The sequence below is a fragment of the Carettochelys insculpta genome, chromosome 19 (genome assembly GCF_033958435.1).
Source record: "Carettochelys insculpta isolate YL-2023 chromosome 19, ASM3395843v1, whole genome shotgun sequence".
In the NCBI taxonomy this organism is placed as follows: Eukaryota; Metazoa; Chordata; order Testudines; family Carettochelyidae; genus Carettochelys; species Carettochelys insculpta.
In genome coordinates, this window is record NC_134155.1 from 11230221 (window position 1) to 11256211 (window position 25991).

The following is a 25991-nucleotide window of genomic DNA, read 5'->3' on the forward strand; positions in this document are numbered from 1 at the left end:
TGGTGCATGCCGGGGGTTGTAGTCCCCGCTTCAGGGAGCGGCCTGGGCCGCTAGTGCCGGGGGCGGAGTCCTCTGAGCTCGGGTCGGGGAAGTGGCGCTCGGAGGCTGTGCCTACGACGGGGCAGAGGTTTGGGCCCGGGACCTCCTGGAGCGGGGTCCGGCAGCCGGGTAAATATCTCGGGGCGGGAGGGAGACGGGTAAATGCCGCTGGGGTTCGAGGGGGAGGGAGCCAAGTAACTACCTCGGGGCTCGGGGGGCAGCCGGATAAATACCCGAGGGCTGAGGGGGGGGCGGCAGGGAGGGAGCCGGGTAAATATTCCTGGGGCGGGGCGCAGAGCCGGGTAATTATTCCTGGGGGGGGGCGGGACGGAACAGGGCAAATACCCCGGGGCTGGGTGGAATGCGGAGGATGCCCGAGGCCACAACCGTGTGACCCTCAGGGTGTGCGTGTGACTAACCAAAGCAGCCGTCCGCGTGATCACCCTACAGCAGATCTCAGCAGCCCCCGGCAGGCCAGGGTCGCTAGTGGGGCCGAAAGGGTTAATTGACGAGACTGCCCGAAACGTTATGGGACTTGATGCTGAACGCTGGGCTCTGCTCCCTTGCCTCCTACGCTGGCTTCTGCAGAGCGGCAGCCCCTCGGGGAAGCGGGGCTGAGATTCTTGCGTTGTTTCATTCCAGGAGTTGGGGCTTTAATAACAACCTTGCTGATCTCTCCTACTGCAGTTTTCATCGCAAGGTGCTTCTCGGGGTGTTTTAGAACATGCATGTAGGGAGACCCAGGGCTGCTTCCTGGGAGCTGGCAGCCCTTCTCCTCGCTTCCTCTCTTTGTTTGTCGTTATTCATTAGCTGGATGGCACTAGACACGTTTGTGGACCTGGACCCTGCAGTGCCAGGCTGTAAACACGTGGAACAAAAAGAGGGCCCCTTCACCAAAGACCTGTGCCGTGTTTTTGCCTGGGGTGTCTGCCTCTTTGGGATAGGGGTTGTGTGTCTCTCCACTTAGGCACCAAGACTTACAATTCTTAAAGTTCCCTACCCCCTCAAGGGCAGGGGGAGGGTTAAATAATGTTTGTCAATGTAAAAGTGCAGAGGATCCGGTAAACAAAATGACTTCATTCCTCTGTAAAACAGCCCCGCTGCTGCGGGTGCTTGTCCTGGGTGTTCTGAGGGTGCTCTGCAGACATCCAGTGTGCTCTCTTTTTATTTAGAACAGGGACTTCATTGGGTCTCTTGCTACCCTCCCCCATGCCTCTTACTTGCAAATAAATTCCTGGTTTTCACTGCAATCTGTGGCCACAGATGGGGAATGGTCTTTCATTTGCCACCCTACAAACATGCAGGGAACAAGCTGGTAAACATAGCGAAAATATTGTCACAAGTACCCAGCTGAACTCTCCCCAGCAATATACTGATTTCACTGTCTGGTCAAACTACAGTAAACTCTTTGATATCCAGCAGCTCCAGGACTGGGAGGTTGCCAGATATCCCAATATTCTGGATAATAGAGAGGAATACCTAGCAATGCATAACACTAAAGAAAAACAAGATTGGATATTAACAAACAAAAAAATATATGCAGAGTACTTTATTAACCAACAACAGTATATTGTATACTCTAAACTCATACTGTATTTGCTGTATTTGTTTGTATTTCCTTTCACTATACTATATGTTTATGGAAAACATAACTAAAATTTACTTATGGTTAAAATGCCGGGTATTTGAGCATTCCAGATGATGGAATGCTAGATGTGAAATAGTTTACTGTACTCCAAGTTTACTGTAGCTCTTCTATGATGCGTTTCAGCCATGCTTTACAAAGGGTGTCAGCATCAGTGTCCCTGTTAGCTGAGCGTTTGGGCAGCTGCCAAGGAGAAGTCCAAGTGCCACCCATATACTAGCAGCATGTTTCTACTAGTGGTGCACGTCTGCACATGCTTTGGTGCATATAAATCTTTTTTTCTGCCCATGAATGGAAAAAAAAATTAGAGGGGACACTGATGAGCAGCATTATCCAAATTTTACAGGTGGGGGAACTGAGGAAGAATAACTTGCGTGAGTTCTGTCAGTAGGTCCGTGGTGGAGCCAGAAATTGAACGCCTGTCTCCCCAGTTCCACTGCAGTGCCCTGTTGCATAGGCCACACCACCTCCCACAAATTATCCTTTCCTACAAGTGAATTGTTAATACAGGTTGAACCTCTCTAGCCCGGCACCTTGGGGACCTCACCAATCCTGAACGAGAGAATTTGCCAGATCATGGGAGATCAATATTGTCCAGCAGCATTACCAACACTTCTACTGCTGACTGGACTCTTACAAGACATTTAGGGGTCAATAACAGCACAGAACACTGAGAGCCAGGACTGATGGCTGTGAACAAGCTTTTTTGGACTTCAGGAAACATGGTCACACCCATAAGTGGACAATATCTTGCTAACTAAAATCATGTTGGATCATGGATGATGCTGGACTAGAGGGCTAAACATGTACAAATAGGAGATCTGGTTTCTGTTCCTGATTCTGCCACAGGCCTTAGACAAGTTACTTCTCGGCTCTGCATGAAGTTTCCCACGTGTAAAATGGAGATGATGATACTGATCTCCGTTGTCGTTTGGAAGCTTGTCTCTTCCACCAGCAGAAGTTGGTCCAGTAAAAGTTATTCTCTCACCTTCCTTTGTGAAGCGCTTTGAGGTTGACTGGTGCAAAGTCCTGGGTAAGAGTGTGGTGATTTGTCAGACATTTAGGTGGTAAACTCTTGGATGCAGGTGCTATTTCTTGTTATGTGTTTGTACAAAGCCGATTGCAGTGCAGCCCTGATGTCAGCTAGGGACTACGTAATGCTGTTGCAATACAAGTGACCACTAACAGACCAGAGTGTTTGTGTGGGTCCCTACCGGGTTGGCCCAAAAGATGGGGAGTGGCTTTTGTAATCCTTAGTTTGCCAATGTTGCTGTTTGAATGCTGCTTTTGAGCTTTTTATAACATGGGTTGGAATATATGGTGGTTCTTAACTGGGACAATTTCCTGATGTGTGAGGTGCAGTGTTGTTTTATTGTGTATAAAATCTTGCCTCTCTCCTCCCTCCCGAGGCAGGAAGGGAGGACAGAATAACAAACTTTTCCTCCCGCAGTAAAGAGAGTAATTGATGGTTTCCTTGCTGCGTATGGGTGAAGACTCCTACCCTGCCTCTTAATTAACATGTTAAATTGATGGTACTGGCCCTTAATGTGGGTTGTCTGCTTGGCAAAAAGGATTTCCCCATGTTACTCCACTCCCTGCTTTGTTGGGGAAAATAACAGCACTAATGTAGACCCTGATTCTGCAATGAGATGCAGTCTGGCAGACCCATGTAGATTTCATGGAATTCTGGGTGTGAAGATCTGCCACTCTTCTCAGGATCAGGTACTTGAATTCAGCTGTTTTCAGACTCTTTATAAGCACTCAGAATGATGAGATCTGATTCCTTCCTCTAGATTGCAGGTGTATCAGAGTCATGAGAGCACAGGACTGTCACCAAATAGTGAGAGTGAAGGGCTTTAAAAGCGTTTTTATTGACAGGGACACTCCGTGCATTAACAGTGCTTGAAAATTGTTTTTACACATTTTGATCCTGCTGCGTGACAGTAGTTATGCAAACCCGTCTTGGGGATCGCAGCTTAGAGCAATTAATCACATGTAGATGGATGGTTGCTTTCCCAGTTGTCTCCACGCATGGTTGCCTATGAGTCGTGCTGGTCTCTGGGGTGCATGGTTCAAATGATCACCTGGGAAGGAGCTTGGGTGTGTTTGCAGGCAAGAGAGAACTTGTGCCTTGTTTCCTAGGACTGCTCAGCTGGGGATTAAGAATGCTGACAGCATGCAGGGCTGCCAGCTGGCCAGTTACAACCTGGCTGACCTATCTTGGCCTAAAAAGACCTTGTGAGCTTCGCTGTGGCCTTGCAAGTTGCATAGTTTGCTTCCCACTCGTTGTGGATTAATAGAGGCCGTGGGTCGCAATGACACAGATACAATAATCAACCATGGGACATGACGCTGTCGGAGCGTTCGTCTATACCTGTCCAGTCAGTAGTTCTTCAGATGTCTTACATTTCAGATGCCTCCTGCAGATTTTGCTCACCAGACGGGTGCTCAGCTTTTTAATGCTGCATGCAGAGTGGTAAAGTACTGCACTGGTGGGTAGTTAGGTTCCAGGGTGGAGACATCGTGAGGGGCATGGAGCCAGGAGTGAGGGGCTGGGGTACAGCAGGGGGCTCCCAGCTGGGGTCAAGGGCTTGGGAGTGCAGGAGGTTGGGGTAGGGATGCACAGGCTAGGCAGGAGTTAATGTGCGGAGGGGGCTCAGGGCAGGAGATGGAGCTCAGGGCTGGGGCAGAGTTGGTGTGCAGAGCTCTTACTTGGAGCAGCTCCCTTTGGTGGCACATGCCCAGAGGAGGGCAGGAGGCAGGTGAATGCACATTGCCCTGTTGCGCTTGTCTGTTGGTGCCACCCCTTCCAGCGCCCATTGGCTGCAATTCCTGGCCATTTGGAGTTTTGGGGGTGGAGGCTGCAGGCGACAGAAGTGCATGGGCAGAGCTTCACACCGCCTGCAGCTCCAGCTCAGGCCAGCCAGGGTAGGGAGGCACGAACGGCAGCCATGTTCCCCACTCCCCGCCTGCCCAGCAGGGCCAGAACACAGGGGCTTCAGTGGCTGCAGCCCAGTTTTCCCTGGTTACGGGGGCCCTACAAAAAGATCTGCCCTTTTGTCAGCCCAGAGATCTTTTTGCAGGTCCCTGTTAGCCCAGGGCGCTGGCTTCATCCCCTAAAGCCCCGTTGTAATCCAGCCCTGCAGAGACGCTGCATAGTGGGCAGGAGAGAAGAGAGATTTCAGCTTGGGGAGCTGCTCCTGAGCCCACCTAACCTAGTGCAGTGCTTGGAAGTCCAGATTCCAGTCTTTCCAGTCAGAGGTTTATGGATCTGATGGGTTAGATTTCCCTTCTTTGCTTGTGTTCTTTTGGTTCCATTTCTTGTTAACCTGGTATGGGGAGGGGAGAAGCGAGCAGAGGTGAGAGTGAGGGTAGGGCTGGATTAGTGACAGATCTACACTAAACCTGAAAGTTCATCCTAGATATGCAATTCCAGCAACAGCAGTTGCGTAGCTGGAATTGACATATCTGGGACCCACTTATCTGGCTGCCCTCACAGAGGGAGGTCGACAGGAGCACTCCTCCCGCCAACCTCCTTTACTCTTCACGATAATGAGGAGTACGGGGGTCGACTCTCGAGCCCTGGTAGTTTGATTTTGCGCGTCCCCACTTGACGCACAAAATGGAACCCTGGATCAGGTCGAGTCCTTGGTAAGTATAGATGTTCCCTCTGTTTCTTATCTGCGCTCGTCTGTAAGGAATGTTTCAGCAAACTGATCCAAGCAGTGTTCTCCATACCAGAATGCTACTTCTGCATCTGCTACTGTTTCTGCTAGGACACAATGGGAATGCCTGTGACTGCAAGGATGTACCAAGAAATGGTGTATGGCTGGAGAAATGGATTAGCCCAAATGGTGATAAAACTGAGTTGTACCCTTTGAAAAGGGGGACTGCCATCACAATTCAGTGAATTTCCAGTTCAAAGATTGACACGCTGTTATTTCAGCCAAGGGAAGTGCAGGAAACTCTCTCATTGTGTGGGACAGGGTCTGAACAAGATGTGTAATATCCCTCTGGGAAGGTGAGAGAGAGCAGAGTTCCTGTCTCTGCACAGAGTCATTCGGTCAGCAGTGTTTTATGGTGAGTTCAGGTCTGGCTGATGGCTAAGTTTTGTAAAGTCCTGAAATGTCTAATTTGGCCTAGTGGGGTTGAAACCAGTGTTCCCTCTTTTTTCCAATCCACGGGTGCAATAAATTTTGCTGCGTGCACCGAGGCACGTGCAGATGTTCACCACCAGTAGTAACGCGCTGCCAGCTGTGGACACTCTAATTGCCTGGGCGGCCCTTGATTCTCTCTTGGGTGACCAACCAAGAACTGAGCTTTCAGGGAACACTGGTTGAAATACCATTATTTTCCACCAATCATTTGAAATAACCTCTGGAGTTTTGTCTCATCTTGGCTCTTCAGTTTTAGTTCGCTGGCTCTTTTGTTAAACACTCAGAATGCCGATGGCCTGGATTATTTTCTCATGACTTTGTTGTAAGGAAATAGATCGTTTCCTCAGGCCTTTGTAAGTAGGCATGCACTCAGACCTTGACACTGAAACTCCGGGAATTCCTCTAGTCTGTTTCAATCCTTCATTCTGTCGTTTGCTTCCGCCTGCTGGTGACACCTTGCCTTTCTTATCAGAGCGGTTTGTAAACGTAGATAGTTCCTGGCTGGCTCTTAAAATAAAGTCCAAATTCTGTCCATTTAGCCCCCTTCTTCCTTTTCCCACTTTCTTTCAAATGGCTTAGGTGGGATTTTCAACAGTAACATAATCCTGCTGCAGGTGAAGTCAATGGGAGTGACCCTTGTCTTCAGGGAGAACCATTCTGGACCAGCCTGATTGCAGAGATGGGCATCCTAGGCTAGTGAGTGGGCTGCATGAGTGGCCCTTTTTCATCTTAGTGGGTCTCAAGGTTGTCATAAACCAGACAGCCTCCCTGGAGAGGGTAGTTTTGCTCACGGCGCTTGCGTGCCTACAATTTGCAGGGTGTGCTGGTTGAACCATAGCAGCACTTTGGCTGCAGAGGAAGTACACAACTCTCGCAGTCAGTGTTGTGTGCAACCAACACACGCCTCGTTTCACGTCCCCTCGCTTTATGTGGGTGTCACCTTCGTAATACCATGCAGAAAAGTCTGTGCCCCGAAGCCAGGGGAATCTAGTAACCCTGCACATGGGCAACAGTCAGCAAAATGTTTTGTGGGCCACGTGTAGAACTCTGATGGGCTGCAGGTTGCCCGCCACTGCTGGAGAGGCTGTAAAGCAAAAATGGGTGGAGACTCCCTGTTGCCGAACTGTCCAGCAGCAGGTTGTTGGTAACAGTTTTCAGGCATTACCCCGCTAGACTGGCTTTGACTTGGGATCCTCAGGGTGGGTGGCTGTGTACTTTCTTAACAGTCCCCCTCTCTTTGAAGCTGGCTGCTTGTTTTCATGGCGCAAGGCAATTCCAGGCTTCCACCTTGATCTCATCCTTGTTTTTAACCACACCCAGGGCTTGATCGAGTTATGACCAGTCCCACCCTGCCCTCCCCATCTGGTAACCCGTGAGCCCTCCCCAACCACGGCGGAGTCCATCAAGCCAACCCTCTGCAGAGTCGTCATCTACTTGCAGAAGGAGATGTCCGGGGACACGTGCCTCACAACCATCTGCCAATCTTCAGGAGCCAAGCCCAAAACCTGCAGCTTCAAAGGGGGCAGCCTGGGGAACAAATACGTGCGGCTCAACGTTGGTGGCGCCTTGTACTACACCACAGTGCAGGTGCTGACCAGGCACGACACCATGTTGAAGGCCATGTTCAGCGGCAGGATGGAAGTGCTGACAGACAAGGAAGGTAAGGGAGCACCCACAGGAGCCGTGTGTGTGTCTGAGGCTAGGAGTCTGTCACTGCATGGGATATAGGGGGTCTTTTTATTTGTTTTCAAAGGTTCCCAGGGTGGGTAGGTGCCCACTCTCCCTAGCATTTAACAATGGCCTCTACTTACCGTGAGAAAAGTTCCCCCTTCCTCACCAAAATGAGCAGGAGTGATGATTCATTCGCACTGCTTCCTTTACAGCTGGTACATGACTTACCCTGCTGTCGAGACTGAGCAGACGGTGTGTGGGTTGGCACTTGTGTGATGTGTAGAGGCAGCAGTTGAAATGTACGAAGGCTGGACAAGTGGAATCATTTTTTTTTTTTAAGCACTGACCCATGTTGCCAAACCCAGGTGCTGGTGTTTGCTCTCCAGGGAATGTGCCACTTGTTGATCATTAGATGCATATAATATATGAGTTGTGGTCTCATGTAAAGGCCAGATCAGGACCACATTGTACTGTGCACCTGGATAATAAAATGATAGTCAATGACCCGGTTATTCACAGTCGACTCAAGATTAATGTGGCGCCTTTGTTTAAATGGGAGACTGAGGAAGAGCATCTGCGTGAGCAGTGGTCATGTGTGCTTTGGCAGTCCTCTTTGCAAGCTGTGTGTTCAGAAGCAGAAAAAGTGTGGGCTCCAAGTTGTGGAGTTATGTCGAGAGAGGACATCCCTGATTGGGACCCTGTCTGTCTGCGCTCTCGGCACAAAATTAAAGCAGAAAAGAGGTCAGTCTGCGTGCCCCGGGGAAGAATGCTCTTGGGTTGTGAGTGTGGGCCTTGGGAATTAGGGGTCTTAAAGATTAACTGGTTAACCTCAGCCTGAACGGGTGAGGCTAGCGCAGTCCCTTGCTGACCAGGGACAAGGGTTTGCTCTACTCCCACAGGGCCGCTGTGGGTGGGAGCACAGCAGTCAAGGTACAGTAGCCCTGTCTGTGGCTAGTAGGAGGGAGGGGCAGGGAGAGAGGCTGGGAGGTGGGCTGGAGCAGCCCTCCTGCCACAGACGGGGACTGCTCCAACCAGCATGATGTGCGCCCGCCCTGCCCGAGGCTGCCACGCAAGGCCACCCTGAAGATTTTTGGTGCCCTACACAGCTGAGCACTTGCACCCTCCAGCCTCTGCGACGCTGGGAGGTTGCTCCATGGGGCAGGAGGAGGGCTGAGATCAGGCAGACTGAGGGGCACCAGCCGGCTGGGGCTCTCGGCTGGTAGGTGAAGGAGGGGCAGGGAGATCAGGGTCTGGGAGATTGGGTCCGACCGTGCTGGAGGTAGAGCAGGGGGCAGAGGTTGTTGTCTGATGGGACTGAGAGGTGGAGCGGGAGGCTGGGGCTACCGGAGCCAGTGCTGCCCCTGGCAGCTCAAGGTATAGGCAGCACAGGGCATAACTAAATTTGGAGCACCCCTGGTGCCCCAAATATAGCAGTGCCCTGTGCAGTGTTACATGCTGTGTGTGTCAAAGGAAGGTGCTGCTGCCATGGTGGGGGCTACTCCAGCCAGGCCACTGCGGACAGGGGCTGCTCTGGCCCCACTGGAGCAGCCTCGGTCCCCCCCCAGCACTGCGAGTGAGGGTGCTCGAGCACAGCTGGAGCAGCCTGTGTCTGCAGCTGGGGTCCTCTTGTCCCCAGCCACCCCCCAGCCTGTTTACTCAGTTAACTGTTTAACCCTAGTGTTTAGCTGGTCAACCAGTTAAACAGGATTTTACATCCCTCGTGTGGATCTGGATTCTGGGCCTTTCTAGGCCGTGTCTGTATTGTGCAACTTTAGGCAAGTCGCCTAACTTTTTGGTATCATAGAACTCTAGGGCTGGAAGGGACCTCAGGAGGTCATCTAGTCCAGCCCCCTGCCTAAAACAGGATCCACCCCACCTAAACCATCCCAGCCATGACTGTGTCAAGCTGGGACTTACAAACCTCTAGGGATGGAGATTGCACCACCTGTCTCAGTAATGCATTCCAGTGCTTCACCATCCTCCTGCTGAAGTAGTTTTTCCTAATATCCACCCTACACCGCCTGCTCTGTAACTTGATACCATTGCTCCTTGTTCTGCCATCCTTCACCATTCAAAACAGTCTTTCTATCCTCTTTAGAGCCCCCTTCAGGAAGTTCAAGGCTGCTACCAAATCGCCCCTCACTCTTCTCTTTTGCAAACTAAATAAGCCCAAATCCCTCAGCCTCTCCTCAGAGGTCTTGTGGTCCATGTATCTCATCGCTCGTCCACTTATGGAAATGGCACTGGTTAAATTAAAGGGGTGGGCTCCCACTAGGTTTAAGTTAATTTGGTGCAGCTTTGTGTGTGGATACCATGTGCTGGTGTGAAACTGGCATTTAGCAGTGTAGCTTGTCTGTGAAGTACTCAGTTTAACTAAATCAATGTGGCAGCGTATCCGTAGTGTGGTAGACGTGATCTAAAATGGGGAAGCAAATCGTAATGTTTGTAAAGCTCTGGGAGATTCAGGTTTGGAAGACACTGCAGACAGAAATCCACAGTCTCGTTATTATTCATTCCCCGTTAATGTAAGATCCTGACACATGGCAAATTCTTGCCCACCTTGCATGTTAATGCCTGTTACATAAGGAGGCTCAGGGGGATGCTTCCTGATGCTGCTATGGGCAGCCTACGTTAGTGTTTAATGGCAAGTTCTACATCCTTCCCTACAAGGAATGGGGCTTGAGAATAAGTCAGAATCTTTCTTCCCTTGGTCACGGGCTGAGTGTTTCCCTGTTCGGTGGCTTTTTTTGCATTTCTCTTTGCCTGTGCGGAATGGCCTTTCTCTTGTCCATTTCACTGGCTTGCTGTGTACCTTGGCATCTGTGGAATGCTGAACTGGGAAGGAAGACTGGAGAAACTTCTGCCAAATGCCAGCAGGTGGTGTGCCAACTGTGGACTCAAATCCGTGTAGAATTTGCAAATGCTTTTGGCAAGTCTCCGCTAGGCTTTCTGAGACTTTCTTAGCGCTACGCTGCCTGATGCTACTGTCTCTGCTTTTCTGCATGGCAGTTTGCTTCCACAGAAGTCTTCCCAGCCCTGGTAGCGAGCTAAAGGAGGAGTCACGTATTTGCGCTTGGCTTCTATTATTGGATTATGCATGTTTGTGGTTGCTGGACTAGAGAAGTTCAACCTGTAAAGTGCCAGAAAGTTCTGAGATGAACATTTGTGGATTGATCAGTGGACAAAAACAATGCACAAGGATTCTTGTAGGGCTTTTTGTTCCTCTTAGTGCAAGCTGGAGTGTTTTCAGACTGTTTCATTTAGATCTTACTAGGGTTTGGAATCTACAGGGAATCTTTTCCTTTTGGAAGGCTGGTAAATGGGCCCTGGAGAGGTGGAATTCTTCCGTCAGTTTCTGTTCTGTGGGCCACCTCCAGTTCCACTGAAGTCAACAAAGACTCCCACTAACTAATGGGAACTGAGTCAAGCTTTGTTGCAAGAGACAATAGGGAGATGAATTATCCACAGCTGAGGCCTGAGAGCTGTCACGCAGCCATTCCCTGTTTAGCCTCATCCCTGCTGCTTGCATCCCCTGATGTGACACTGGGCTCAGACATTCTGATGTTTGCCTTTCAGGGTGGATCCTTATAGACCGTTGCGGGAAACACTTTGGCGCCATTTTAAATTACCTCCGAGATGACACACTTGCGCTTCCGAAAACCAGGCAGGAGATCAAAGAGCTGATGGCAGAAGCGAAATATTACCTAATTCAGGGTTTAGTAGACATGTGCCAGGCAGCTCTCCAGGTAAGAAGTGGCAACAGCTGAGCATTTTCTGCTTCTAAAAATGATTGGGGACCTACCTTTTGGTTGTATGTGCTTTGAAAGTGCTTGTGTTTAAATGAAGGACCGCTGCCTCTCCAGAGAGTGTCTGAGATCAAGTCCTAAGGGTCTAGAGCCACAGTTTGGATCAGACAAGCTGAGGAACATGCCTCTTGCTCTTTGTCTTTCGGTAAGACCGTAGAACCATGTTCTCTGCTCTGCATGGACACTAAACGTCCCAGGATGCTGCTTCTCAGAGGAGCGAATTGGAGTGACCACTTGGCCAAAATATCCCCAGATAATACCACTATGGCACTTCTGTCTTTCACCATAAAGGACCTTGAAATTCAATAGTGTGGAGAGCCTACTCTGGGAGTGAAGGTGCTATTGCCACCTAAAGAAAGGAAAGATGGGCCAGTGGTTAGGGCCTGTGACTTAGTCTTCCTGTAGGCTGAGCACTCGGGCGGCCACCCAGGGGAGAGTCAAATGCCACCCAGCTAAGTAGCAGCCAGCCCACAGCCAGCAGCATATATTTCCATTGGTGGTACCCACCTGCTCAAGCTTGTTGCACGTAACAAAAGTTAATCCGTGCATGGGTGGAAAAAAACAGAGGAACTGCTGCTTAGGAGACCTGAGTTCAAGTCCTTGCTGGGCCATAAATTCCTTGTGTCAAGTGTCTGTGCCTCGGTTCTGTAAACGGGAGATAGAAGCACTTCCCACCTCCTGGGGGTGTAGAGAGGATTAAAGTTGGTGAGATGCTAAGATACTGCAGTCGGAGGGAGGGTTCATGTAGGAAGACAGATGATTGATTCTGATTTTTTAGATATATTTTCTACTCCAGAACCCAGTAGTTGGCTTTAGTTCACTGCCGTGGAAGCTGGAGTTATTGCTTATGGCAGCCGCTAGCTTGTTGCTTGCCCAAAAAAGGGTTTGGGTCCATTTCTCGACACATTTGCTGGATATTGCGATCTTTAAGGATCAGTCAATAAAACTGGCCCAAGCTCTTTCCCCTGCTAGGAGACCCTGGCCTCCAAGCTCAAACCCGCAGCAGGCAAGGAGTCATTGCCTTGGGTAGGAATGACATCTGTTGGCATCCAAACATTTGTGATCGCTGCCTTTCAGGACTAAGCACTGTCTGTGCTGTATTTCACAGTTGCAGCTCAGGCAAATACTGTAGAGTTACTATAGCAACTTTGTGCTCTCTCTCTCATCACTGGAGGGCTTGGGAACATGGCTGGAGGTTGCCCCGTTAGTGATATGTCCTCTTTTCTTTTAACCAGGACAAGAAAGACTCCTATGAGCCTGTCTGTAATATACCCATCATCACATCTCCAAAGGAGGAGGAGAGGCTCATTGAATCCTCCATGAAAGTAAGGGCTTTTCCATTGCCACTCTCTGAATTCCTGGCACACTTTTTCCAGTACCCAGCTCACCTGTCCTGCCTTTTCTCCCCTCACAGCCTGTTGTCAAGCTGCTGTACAACCGGAGCAACAACAAGTATTCCTATACCAGGTATGTCTTTGGGGCTCTACCTGATAAAGGCTCCTCCTGGGCAACTGAGGCAGTGTATGTAAGGTCAGCAGGGCCGACAGCCGTCTCGGGCCCCAGGGCAAGGTGGGATGAGGGGCCCAGCTCTGGAGCTCTGGAAGGGGCAGGGCCAAGGGTGGAAGGGTCAGGGCCTAGGGCAGTCAGTCACTTATTGCAAGTGTCTGTTAAGTTAGGTGGGTTGTCTGAGGTCACTACAAATATCAAAGATGGAGAAACTATCCTAGTATAATGCATAAATGTACTTTTGTATTTATGGATGTCCTTGGAAAGGGTAATTGCTGTCTTTATTGAGACCCAAGGCGTAAAGTGTCAAACTTGAGAATAAACTTCAGTTCAGATGTCTCCCTTTGTAATCTGGTGTTAGCCTCTTTGTTTTAGGATGCAGGTTTTCAGGTCTTGGATGCTATGGCCTGCTCCACTGAAATGTTCACTGATGTGTTTATGTGTATTTAGGAATCTGAATTGGAGTTTATTCTTAAGTTTGACACTTTATGCCTTGGTCTCAATAAGGATAGCAATTACCTTACGCATTGCAAGAACAGTGAATAATTTTCCTCCTTTTCATCGCCACTCCTTCTGTCCTATGTAGCTGACTCGTCAGTTTTCATTTAATTTTTTTGTCTTTCTGTTAAATTCTCATTGTGCCAATTTACTTATATCAGAGTTTCCAGAGCTGATAAAGTGGGTCTGTCCCACAAAAAGCTCATCACCTAATAAATCATTTTGTTAGTCTTTAAAGTGCTACAGAACTGCTTTTTTGTTTTAATAGCTCAATTACATACTTTATAGAGACATAGAGACAATGAAATTAGTTCACCCAAGATTCATATAAATGTCAATATCCCTTTGATCCCCTAATCAAGAACCGTCAGTTTACATGGGAAGTCTCTAATGAGCTATAAACGTAAACCCACACAATTAGGATTGCATTTCAGATTTCTAGCATATCTAACCGTGAACGGTCCTGGGTACCCTTTACATACTTCTCTTGCTGTCTCTACAAGCTGGCTCTGGGTTGTTCCATCTGCTTAACCCTTTTCTGGCCATGTGTCTCACTTGGTACAAGGTTTGTTGCAGTTATATAACAGTGGTAACAAGGAAGGTTTTTGTGGTCATGCAGTTTGCATCTCCCAAAATCAGGATTCTCTGGTGCAGCAATGTCCATGGTCCGTGAATGTTACTGGAGCAGAGAGCCCTGGTGGATGGGAGGCTAGTGGGAGGAGGGCCGGCAGGGCTAACCAGCAGGGAGCCCAGTAACAAGGGAGATGGTGGCTTGCTGCAGGGGAGCACAGTGAGACTTGCATCCCTGGGCCAGCACCTGGAGGGCCAGAGCAGGGGTCGCGTCCAGCAGCTCCACCAGTGCACATCCAGCAGCCCAGCCGGTATGGCCCAGGCAAGGGCCACATCCAGCAGCACAGCCTGGAACTGGAGCCAGTGTCCTGAGGCCAGGGATGCGTCCAGCAGCCCGACCCCAGGGTTGGGAGCATGCACCACCGGGGTCTGGGGTTGGCCCAGAGGCTGGGCGAGTGTCAGCCCAGCAGGGGCCAGGCTTAATAATTAAACAGGCCCTTGGGTTGGAGGTGGCGGTGGGGGCAGAGGCAGGGGGCCGGTGGTATGTGGCATGAACGGCAGGGCAGCAGGCTGGGAAGGTAGGGGGATCTTCCTTCATCCAGCAAATGTCCTCGTTCGGGACCAGTCAGTTCTCGAGGTGCTGGACAGGGGAGGTACAACCTGTATTGTAGCATGACACTGCTGCATAAGGCCCTCGCCTTAGAGGCAAGTTGCTCTCCTTGTCCATTACTGAGGGAAGACAGAGTGTTGTCTGGACTCTGACACGTAACCCTTGTGGAACCTCACGCTTCCCAGTGTCACACCACTGCCATGTGGCCATGGTTTCCCTGGCTTGGGAGCTCGAAGCAGCACTGCCGGTGCTGAGGGGGCCGGCGGAACCCAAACCACTGGCCTGTTTGATCTGAGACACTGTCATGGAGGTTTCCTCAGCCTCCTCGGCTCTGTCGAGCTGTGCCGCACACCTGCCAGAGGCTGATCTAACATACGTAACTGCAGGTGGTCCCTGGGGACTGCTGGAGAGGGGCACATTGGGCATCCAGCTGCGGCTGTGTTCTCCGCAGCGCTTCTGGCCATGCGTCCCTTCTGGATGCTGCTGCACTGAGGGCAGAACAGCACATTAGTCCCGAGGGGGTCTGAAGGCAGAAAGGCACCACTGAGAAGCCTGGAGCCGTACACAAGGACACAGTTGTTCAAGTAACGTTAGCTTCTAATTTTTCCATTTAGTGGCTTTTTATGCCTTGACAGTGGCTGGATGAGACGTCTCTATAGACACTAACCGGATAAAACTAGTCTCCCCTCCTCCCTCAATTCTGCCCCATCCCGTAAGTGCAGGCTGCTTGCTCACTTACTGTGTCAGCCAGGAGACAACGTGAGCCCATCCGTTAAAAGCTGGGACTCCTGGGTTCTTTTCCCAGCTCTGCCACTTGCTTTACTTAGTCTCTCTTTCCCCACCATCCTGATACATAACCAGAGAAGGATCTCTAAGGAGCTGCGTGAGTACCAAGTATGGTTTTTCTTCTAGTGTTTGAAGGCTCTCCATTTTAATAGGGTGCTTCTGCCGTGCGTTCTCTTGCCTGGCTACCTCCCGCTACCTTGCTGGGTTTGGAGGCCTCCGGACTTTGCCCAAGCTAGTTTGGCCCAGGGTGATACAGTGGGTTGGTTTTGCCTTACTACCCTGAATGCCAGACCAAATAATCTGAACTCAGTGGTGAACTTTAACGCCAACTTTATCTAGGATTCAGAGCCAATCCATAGAACACGTCAGAAAGCAGATGACTTGGTCCTGGTCTGTGCCACCTTTCCTCAGTTTGGGTCACAAGTGTTCCTCACTGCCTTCCAGCCTGCTCCTGTCACATGTCTCATGAGATGGGCCTTACCTCATGACTAGTCCCACTGGCCTCCACTGGGCTTCTGGGGCTGCTGTTCAACATAACCCCCTGGTGCAAACAGCGCTAAATTGCATTGCTCAGCAGGGTGGATTTTTCACATCTCTGAGCAACGTAGTTCTACCCATATATGCCCTAGTGGAGTGTCCTAGGTTGAGTCACCAGCACGGAGTTTGAACCTGGAGCCTCTGGACCCAAAAGTATGAGTCTTTACTGCCTAGGCTCAAAGGCACAGCCTGTTAACCAGGGCTGAATAACCTCTCTGTGGCCAAGCCACAAATGACAAGGACCGAGCGCCGCTTTGAGTGGCTTATGGATGTTTGGCTGAATGGGGCTTGAGTTAATGCCAGAAAAGTACCACCCTGTCTTTTAGAACTGGTCAAAGAGGGGTTTGGCATCAGTATAACCATGTTGTTCTCATGCTGTACAATGTGAATGCTGGTAGATTATTACCAAGATATGCTCAGGATCACCTGACACCTTCATTGAACTCACGTATATTTAAGTGATGTTGCAGGTCAGGTTTTCAAGCCCCATTACATCACGTAGATGCTTTTGAAGATTGTGCCCTATATTCTGTACATCAGAGATGGGCAAGAACCGGCCTCCAACCTTTTAATCTGGCCTGTCCCTATGGCTGTGGAGGGGGAGAGCTTCACATGCTGCCCACCCCCCAGCAGAAGTTTCTCAGCTCCCATTGGCCATTTTCCAGCACAGAGAGACATGGGACGGCCAGTGAGTCAGGGTTGCTGGCAGGTAGGGAGGCCAGGATGCTGTACCCATACCCCTGCAGACCCTGCACCAATAACCTGCCCTGGGTCACAACCCCCACCTTCAACCAAACTCACTCTCGGACCCCACACCCTCTCCTGCACCCGAGTCCCCTATCCCAAGCTCCTGTCTGCATCCAACCTCCATCTCAGACCCCAAACCCCACACCCCCTCCATAGAAAAGTGTAGCCCTCTACCACTTACCAAAATCTTGGCGTGGCCCCCCAGCAAAAATTATTGCCCAGCCCTGCTGTGCAGTGACAGTTCTTCTGATGCTCAGACCACGTTCTGCTGACCCTTGTATTGGCTCGCTGGGGTCATTTGCTGTTGCCATGCTAAATAGAACCATAGTAAGCATGTGATTTAATCATTTCTGATAGTGGTCAGGATGTAGCTCTAGATCATTGCTATAATGACCCAGGAAACTGTGCGCTACCATTACTTTAATTACACTGTTTGACCTCTAGAGGAGCATTTCCTCATAGGACATGAGCATCCTATTCGTGTTCCAAGTTGGCTGTTACTCTCCCTGTTCTTGGCAAAGCATAGCAGTGAGTCACCAGCTGTATCCTCCAGTTTGATCAATGCTTCCAGCTGCTGGGGGGAGCGGGGGGCAGGAATATTAAACCAGTGGCAGCTTATGGTGTAGGCCAATTGCTAAACCGCAAACATCTTTTCACTGCCTTTGCTGCTGTGTTTCAGTAACTCGGACGACAACTTACTGAAGAACATAGAACTGTTTGATAAACTCTCTCTCCGCTTCAACGGTCGAGTGCTCTTCATTAAGGACGTCATAGGGGATGAAATCTGCTGCTGGTCTTTCTATGGACAGGGGCGGAAGCTTGCTGAGGTCTGCTGCACCTCAATAGTGTATGCCACCGAAAAGAAACAAACCAAGGTACTGGGAATTGTCATCTTTCTAGATTTGTGGTTAAGTATCAAAGTTGGGGGTATTTTACATGGTGGAATCTCTGCGTCTCAGACCAGGTCACTAGGAACAGGTAAGGTTGACCAATGTTGACCAATACTGAAGGGCAGTGAAATTCAAATGACTGGGACAACTCATTGGCTAGCACAGTGGTTCCCAAATATTTTACCAATGACCCACCTGATTTGGCTTTTGTCTGCATTACCCTTGCTCACTTGCTATCTTCCTTCAACCTTCGCAGCCCTCCAGTCTCCTTGTTCTCTCTCTTCCATTCCTGCAGCCTCAGGCTGTGATGGCTACTTCTATACTGCTGTCGTGAAGCGAGAGCATGGGAAGGTGGGATTGTGACCCGCCTAGATCCTTCCTGTGACTCACTGGTTGGTCGAGACCTCGGTTCCCTCTAATTTTTTCCATTTGCATGCGCGGATGTGCACCACCAATAAAAACACATAACTGCCCCCTGTGGGTGTTCTGCTCATCACCTGGACGGCACCTGAATCTCTCTTGTGTAGCCACTCAAGCGCTCAGCTTGCAGGGAACAATTATTGGGACCCACTGAGCTAGCAAGGTGCATTCCATCCTCAGCATCTCACTATCCAAAAGATGTTTATAGATTGGGCAGAATTAAGAGAAGAGTGAAATATGGTTTGGCTGGGTAGAAGGAATATCTTAGGAGGGAATTTCAAAAGTGAATTTTCAGGAGAACAATGTCATTCCGAGTCACACCCCTAAGTCGCAAAAGAGCTTTTGAAATATCCCTGCTTGAATGCAAGATGTAATTCTTCTGCCAGTTACACTGGTGCAAATGACCTTCAGTGGAATTAATCCAGACTTACACTGGTGTCAGTGGGAGCAGAATTTGCCCCAATGTGTGTCTTGATATATGGTGATGTGTGACAAGGGCATAACCACCTCCAAAAGGTTGCAAGATGCCAATGTCAAACGAGAATGTTTCAGAGGGGACCATGTCAGTATAAATAAAAGTAGCAGGATGAAACTGACGAGGGAAATCTGGGCAGAATACTAACTAGTGCTTTATTATTAATTACCATGGGATAAATCTAGTGTAATTATCTGGGCTTCCACGGAGGTGGTACTGAAATAACCTGAGATCAGAATGTGGCCCAGACCATGCAGTTCAGGATGAGAAATGACATCCTGACATGGAGATGCAATCAGTTCTGCAAATCGCTCCTGAAAGAAGTAGCAGGTGGCCTGAATAGTTGGGGTATCAAACCTAGACAAGCGTTCCCTGTAAGTTGGGAGCTTGGGTGGCAGTCCAGAAAAGATTCAGGTGCCACCCTGTGATTAGCAGAGCTCCCACAGTGGCCACAGACAGCAGCATGTGTTGCTCAAGGTGGTGCACATCCACATGTCTTGGTGCACATAAAATTTATTCTGCACACAGATGGAAAAAGTTGGCATGAACCCTGCCCTAGACTGGTGAAAGCAACAGAGAACATAAAATACAGTTGCATTTTGGCGAATGCAAGGAGATTATCTCCCAGATCTCTTCTCTTTGGAACGGTTTTACTGCTTTTCCATCCCTCCTCTCGTACGTTAGTATTTAAAATGCCTCCCCCATGAGACCATGAAGTGCCAGTCCTGTTCCCCGTTCGGCATCAGCAAACAGCGTGCTGTCTCTTCCCTAGGTGGAATTCCCCGAAGCGCGCATCTATGAGGAGACGCTAAATGTTTTACTGTACGAAACGCCACGTGTCCCTGACAACTCGCTGCTGGAGGCAACGAGCCGGAGTCGAAGCCAGGCCTCCCCCAGTGAGGATGACGAGGCCTTCGAGCTACGCGACCGAGTGCGCCGCATCCATGTGAAGCGATACAGCACATATGATGATCGGCAGCTTGGGCACTAGACCTGCCAGCAGAGAAGCACCGGTTTGCTTTGTTCATAGAGCTTAACGAATAGGCAGAGTGAGGCTGCGAAGCAGGCGGTGGGCTGGGATTGAGCCTCAACTGGTTTTTGTGCTTCCTAGAGAAACAGCTCAGTCCCTGTACATGGAACCCGGAAGCAACACTTAGGCCTTTTAGAGTCATTGGAACATGTTACTTGGGCGCCCTGTGGTGTCAATGGAACCTGCCTGTGGAGCTCATTCGCGTGGATCCAGTCTCTCTGTTCCAGCAGCCATCAGACATTGTACGTTTTGTGAGAAGCAATGTATCCTTCCATCTGAGGACAGGTCTGTTGGAAAATCCATTTCCAGCGATGCCATCGGAGCTTTGTGCCATGCAATTTTTAAAATTCTGCTCCAAAGGCTTCCCTCTAGGTTTCAAACTTAGCATGTTTAGCAAACTCTATAACTCCCTGGCCCAGCAAGTGGTGAGATATTCCTGGCAGGAGAAAGGGCATTTTCCCTTTTGTGCGGAGATCCCACTTGGTTCTGAAGTGGCCTGACCCATCTCTCTGTGAGCCACGCTCGTACGATTCAAGCTAATGGGGGAAACTTAGAGAGTAAATATTAAATGATGCAGCTATGGAGAAGAAGAAAATCCTCCAGATGAAGGGTGTAGTGAAACTAACAAGAAAAGAAGACCCTGGTGAACTCAAGGCTGTGGTAGCGCCTCTGCAGTTGAGAACTTTGAGTGTGGAGGGAACTCTCTTATAACCCATTCTGGGGAAAAGAGGGAATCTCCCTAGAATTAATCACTAGAACTAGTGGGTCCCTAGGCGATGCCTGGTCTCAGCTTTCCTCAAGCTAGTTAAAACCAGAGTTACTGTGGGAAAATAACTAAGATAAAATGAAGACCAAAAGAGGCTTCTTAGCATGTTCACTCCCTCAGGGCTGGGGTTGTCCACATGTTTCTGTTCCAAGACACCCCCCCCACCCCCACGGCAAGGAGCGTGGCAATCAGAACGAGCCTGAAACGTCGTTACCGAGTTGTGCTTGGGCACCGCACATCTCAACAAGAGAGAGTTTTATACTGAATTTTAAACGGTTCCTTCAACTGACCTTTTTTTGTAATTTCAAGAGAAAATCTTTCATGACTCAAATGGTTTTTATGAATGTGTGTTTTTAAAAGAGAGATGTGTCCAGCATGCAGCCCGTAAAACAGTTCCCTCTGCTCTTGGTGCTTCAGTGTCAGCTCTCCTCGGGCTCAGGGTTTTGGGTTTGGGCTTCGATCCAGTGAGAGAAAGTGATGGTCCCAACTTGTTCGGTAGCCCAGGTGAAAACTTATGGGCTTGATTTATTGGAAGTTCTCAGCACCCTCAGTGGGAGCTGCAGGTGCTCAGCACCTGTGAAAATCAACTCCAAAGTTTTCCAGTCTCCCTCTTGAGGACAATCTGACAATCCCAGCTGGCACTTCAGACATCTAAGTTTGTTAACTAACCAAGACTGCCACCTTTGAGCTTCTGATTTCAATGGCTTTTTTTTTTTTTTTGGCGGGGGTTGGGGTGGGAAGAGGCAGGGTGAGAAGCTACTGCACATTAGATATGATTGCATAATGTGCAATTAGCTGGGCACCGTGGCTCATTATTGTATCTAGGATTGTTTAATGCAGGGCGACAATTTGTCAAGCAGCCAGGAATGAATTGCCACCCATCTAGACTGCTTTTTTGCCTGGAAGTGTTGAAGGATCGGACTTTTCCGAGCTTGACTTTCCAATGCTGCTGTGAGAAATCCTTTCTTTTCTATATGCTTTTCAAGGTTTTGTGTTGCATGCAGACTGCTCGTGTCTGCACCATCAGACTTCAGCTCCCTAAACATCAGGCTGTGGCCACGCTAGCCCCTCCTTTTGGAAGGGTTATGGTAATGTGGCACTTTGGAATATGCTAATGAGGCACTTCGATGAATATGCAATGCCTTGTTAGCATAATGGGTAGCTGCACGTGCTTGGAAACTGCTGGTTTCGAAACAAGCCACCCTTGTGCCTGGGGGGCCCTTAGAAACAGTCCCCTGATTTTGAAAGCCCCTTCTTCCCATCTTGTTTTGGGAGGAAGGGGCTTTCAAAATGTAGGGGGGGGTCATTTCAGAAGTCCCCCCCGACTACATGTGTGGCATGCATTTCAAAACCGGCAGTTTCAAAGCGCGCACGACTGCCTTTATGCTAATGAGGCACTGCGTATTCATGGCAGTGCCTCATTAGCATATTCTGAAACTCCACATTACCATATCCCTTCTGAAAGGAGGGGTTAGTGTGGCCACGGCCTCAGTGTGCTCAGTGAAAGGCATTTGATTCCTCAGTAGAGATCCTGGGAGCTGAGCCATCAATCCCCCTCTCCTCAGCTCCCCATCACACTGTGGTGTCAGTCACATCAGGCAAACGTTCATTGGTATTGACGACTTTGGGATTAGCGTGTTGGGAGGCCGTGTGGCTCACTTGGAGCTGGACTGGTGACAAGAGCAAAGCACAGCTCAGAGCATGCCAGGGTTTGCATCAGCTCCTCTGACCAGGGCTGATTTTTGCTCGTGAAAGGTGCAAACCCTAGCCTGCCTCAGCTTATGCTTAGGTATCAGCAGTGGGCTGGCTGCAGTGGTCACAGAAGGCTGAAGTGGGGTTTGGCACAAGTGTACACAAGGCTCCTGCGTCAGTCAAAATTATGTTTTGAGGCTAGATCTGATCAAGTAAGTGCCAGTTCCTCAGCGTTTGACCCTTTGGTAAGACTGGCTGATTTACTGTCTCAAAGGAAAAATAAGACTTGTTTCAGATCCCTTTTAAAATACGCAAGTAGACTGCAATAGGTGGGAAGCGGGGGAGAAGTATTGCCTTCAGAGTAATCTATGGAGGGAGAAATGAGGTTCAGTTGCTACACAGGCCTAGCTTTCCTGAGCTAGTCAGGCCTTGCAGTACTCTGCCTCTCCCTGGACAAAGATTCCAATCTACAGCAGTCTGGTTGGACAGAAGATTTTGAATGCTTTAATTACATAGAGCTTTTTCTTTGAAAATTCATTAAATGGCCATAGAATGTGATGTTAAAATGCTTTCAGGTTGCAGTGTCAAGTATTTATTTTATTTCCTTACATGTATTCAAGCTATAAATTGAGGAAGCTAATTGGTTTGTTTATTAATTGGCAGATAATGTATATAAACTATGGCAATGAGGAAAAATTGTAATCACGTTTGAAAAATTGCCCTAATTATTTTGGGTGCCTTTGTTTGAGATCGTGTAAATGAGAGTGATTTTTTTAGAGGGTGGTTAGTTAGCCTGAGCAAATTTTATTTGGTGACTAAAAGTAAGTATCTGAAAGGAAAAATTATTTCAAACCAAGTGGGATGTAGTGTGTGTTTTCTCAACAAAACAAAAAAGAAAAAAACTGTTTGGATCAAACAAAACATTTGGATTGTTATTTGAGAGCGCGATACTTCAGAACATTGTCAACACTTTCTAAACATGTTGACATTTCCAAATTTGTTCCTGGGTGTGGTGTTCCTGTGTTTTTGGCCATAACTATTCGTGACCCAAATTCACGAACAGTTTCAGAGCTGCCCCCTTTAAGGCATTTTTTGGACAAAATTTCTATTCACCCAGAAACTTTGCCCCAGCTCTGCTTACCATCACAAGCCATTGCTTAATGCAGGAAACCTTCTGTCACTCTCTGCTGTGTACCTGTTCTTCAGATAAATGGGAGACACCAGTCTCCAGGGCCATGGGTTCGGTACTCTTTTCACCAGCCCTAAACTTGTGTGCAAATTTAAAAGCAAAATCCCTGCAGATTATTTTCCTCTGGAATTTTTCCATTCGAAGCATGAAGCTGTAACGTGCACTGGCCAATGGGTATTTTGGCTGGAATAGATAATTAGAAAGAATAGAGGATCGGCTTCTTTTTTTGTTTTTTGTTTTTTCTTTAAAACAAGAGCATATGTACCTCTTTGCAAAGCATTAGGTGCTGTAGATTGTCTGTCTGTCATTGTCTGGCCACGCCTCCTGCATCTGAAACCTGATCTCTTAATTCTCCTGGCATCTAGCAAGGAGTGTTGCCACAGTAATGGGACTGCACCTGCCTTTTTGTGAAAGGCCTCTCTAAAACACTACACAAATCAATAACTTGTCTTGATCAGTTTTGGAGATGTTTTTCTCTTTTCCAGCTGGTTTTGACGACATGCCAGCAAAAATACAGCGGCTGAGATTTGTTTTGACTAAAGCTTTTGAGAGTGCTGGATTCTGGTTATTTTAAAAAACATCAGTTTCCCCAGACTGTGACTTTTGAAATAAGTTGTGTGAATCAAGGACTCTTGGGGTGGTTTACTCCTTTGTTCTGGGAAGCTAGTGGAGCTGTTCGGGCTTGGTTAAGTGACAGGTTAAAAATGGTTGTGGCTGATCAAAATGCGAAGTCCCAATGTTACAAGCAATGCAGATAGCCCGGTGGTGGGAGAGTATCCGAAAATCCTTCTCTTTTATAGAGGAAGATATGGACCCTGTGCTTTCAGTGTTAAATGAATGTAATATTATATTTGCTAAGACAAGATTGTACCCATACAAATCATAGAACATACCTGGGGTTTTTTTTTGTCTTATGGGATTCCATGATGTCTCACTCAGTCCAAGTGCAGGAATGGGTAGTGCCCTTGCTTCCATATTAAATCGTTGGGAACATTTGTCATGGTTTGAATGTTCTAATAAGATTCCTGCACCGGTCAATACAGAATGTTAGTTGAATGTTCTTTCACTGCACCTGAACTCTGACACATTGATTGTACAGCATGACTACCTAGACTGTGTGTTTAATAGTAGTAGTTTTGATGTAACTTGTGCTCAGTATTATTATTTTAACCCTCTTTATTTCCTTAAAGGATGTAAATTGCTTGGATGCTGAATCCTAGGTTACATTTTTGACATTGTATAATTGAGAGCAAGTACCATTGTGAAGGAGAATGCAGCTTTGAAAATGGTCGTTGTACTAAGCACAATTTTTGCTTATTTATAGGGGGGGAAAAAAAACCTTTGCAGGGTTAACAAAGCAGCTATTCTTGCTGAGTATGTATCCGCTGCTATTTTTAAAATAGCACATACTATGATCCCCCCCCCCATTAGGACATGTAGGACTTTAATTTGAGGCATTCACAGCTGCAGAATAAGAGATCTGTAATAACTTCCGACAAAGACTATAATCGCCTACGTGTGCATTCTGTTGATGTCTGGGAATCCAAGATAGCTTTCTGGAAGAAAAGAAAAGAAAATCTCTTCGCCTCATTTGCAGTGTGTGAATTTTAACTAGACCAGCAAGCAGTCATTAACTGGTGCAGTCCTTTAGAAACCCAGCTACCATCTGCAGATTTGTGTTTAAGTGAACTTTATACATTCAGATTATTATATTAGATCAAGGGAATGAATGGGAAATATTAACTGACATGAGTATATGAAGTCTGTGATGGGGGACTGTTTATATGGCATTTGTGCCGGTTAAAGCTGCATTCTCCGAAATGGGGTACTAATGAATTGCAAATGGCCTCCTTTCTACAAGGAAGCACTTGTAGTGTCGAAACGAGTGTCTTATGTTAAGCAGCACTTTATCAATTATAATTAGACGATAACATCAGCTGGGACAATATTGCAAGGTAGCTGTCTTCCACAGCTTGAGAAATGCCAAGAAAAAGCAAAATATTTAACCTTTGCCTTGACATTTAAGCTTCAGAATGCGAGACCCGTATCCCTCAGTGACGTTCCATTTTGCTGACTTTTTCTCTCATACTAAATGATTAAAAGTAAATAAATAACCCAGGCCGGTGAGGCACTGGAGTGACTGACATTAGACTGTTTCTGAGAGCTGGCTTCTAGCTAGTGTAGAACTTGCTTCAAACACCCAGAAACCAGAATAAGTTTGTTTTTGTGGTTTTGTTGTTTTTTTTTTTGAACACTCTCACCAAAACTGAATCATGTCCTCTGGCAATCTTTTGCTTTAGAAAAAAAAAAAATCTCCTGTATAACCAAATGTCGTGCTAAATCTGTTCTATTAGGACAGTGGAGGAATTTGGGGACTTGGGCCCTAACCCCAAACTCATTGTGTGACCTCCAGCCTGGGTGAACGTCGTTTCCTCATCAGTGAAAATGGGGTGAGACACTCTACCTCAGAAGGGTCTTGAGGCTTAATTTGTTAATGTTTATAAAGCACCTTGGACTACTGTAATTATTTTAGCAGCTGACATCCAATTGTTATGGTGATTCTTTATAACATAGCTGACATTCTAGGAACCAACTCCTTTGTGATTGCAGGAGCTTTCATTTTGTTCTGAATTTTAATTCTCCTCAAGGGCAGCTCTGCAAGGGAAATAAGTTGATGGAGTAAACTTACTAACCAATAATAGTGTTTTCCTGTGACTTCCTTCAGTGCATTAAATGAAAGTGGCTCATTAATTTTTAATAAACTGTGTTATATGTAAGTGGCTTGTGTGAATTTTCACTGGGGTTAGAGATTTTGTCGTCCCCCCCACAAAGCTGGTTTATGTATCTCCAGCCTACACAATTCTAGCTCATGCGTTGATTGAAGGTCACACTTCCAAGGTAATGTTCCCAGCACCACAGACATGTAATGCCAATTCTTGGTCCATAGGTTGTGCTGT

At 48.1% G+C, this 25991-nt stretch overlaps 1 protein-coding gene across 1 annotated transcript; it reads left to right on the forward strand.

The window, feature by feature from the left end:
* Window positions 1–37: 37 nt before the first annotated feature.
* Window positions 38–21283, forward strand: TNFAIP1 (TNF alpha induced protein 1). Its single transcript, XM_075013518.1, has 7 exons — window positions 38–168; window positions 7162–7501; window positions 11089–11258; window positions 12554–12643; window positions 12733–12785; window positions 17252–17447; window positions 19130–21283. Exons 2-7 carry the CDS (start codon window positions 7288–7290, stop codon window positions 19346–19348), a joined length of 942 nt encoding a protein of 313 aa, XP_074869619.1. The 5' UTR covers window positions 38–168; window positions 7162–7287; the 3' UTR covers window positions 19349–21283.
* The last annotated feature ends 4708 nt before the right edge of the window (window positions 21284–25991 follow it).

Coding starts and splice junctions, on each gene's coding strand:
- TNFAIP1 (XM_075013518.1), top strand. CDS start 7,288: ATGTCCGGGGACACGTGCCTCACAACCATCTGCCAATCTTCAGGAGCC. Junction 7,502..11,088: donor AGTGCTGACAGACAAGGAAG/GTAAGGGAGCAC, acceptor TTTGCCTTTCAG/GGTGGATCCTTATAGACCGT. Junction 17,448..19,129: donor CCGAAAAGAAACAAACCAAG/GTACTGGGAATT, acceptor TCTCTTCCCTAG/GTGGAATTCCCCGAAGCGCG.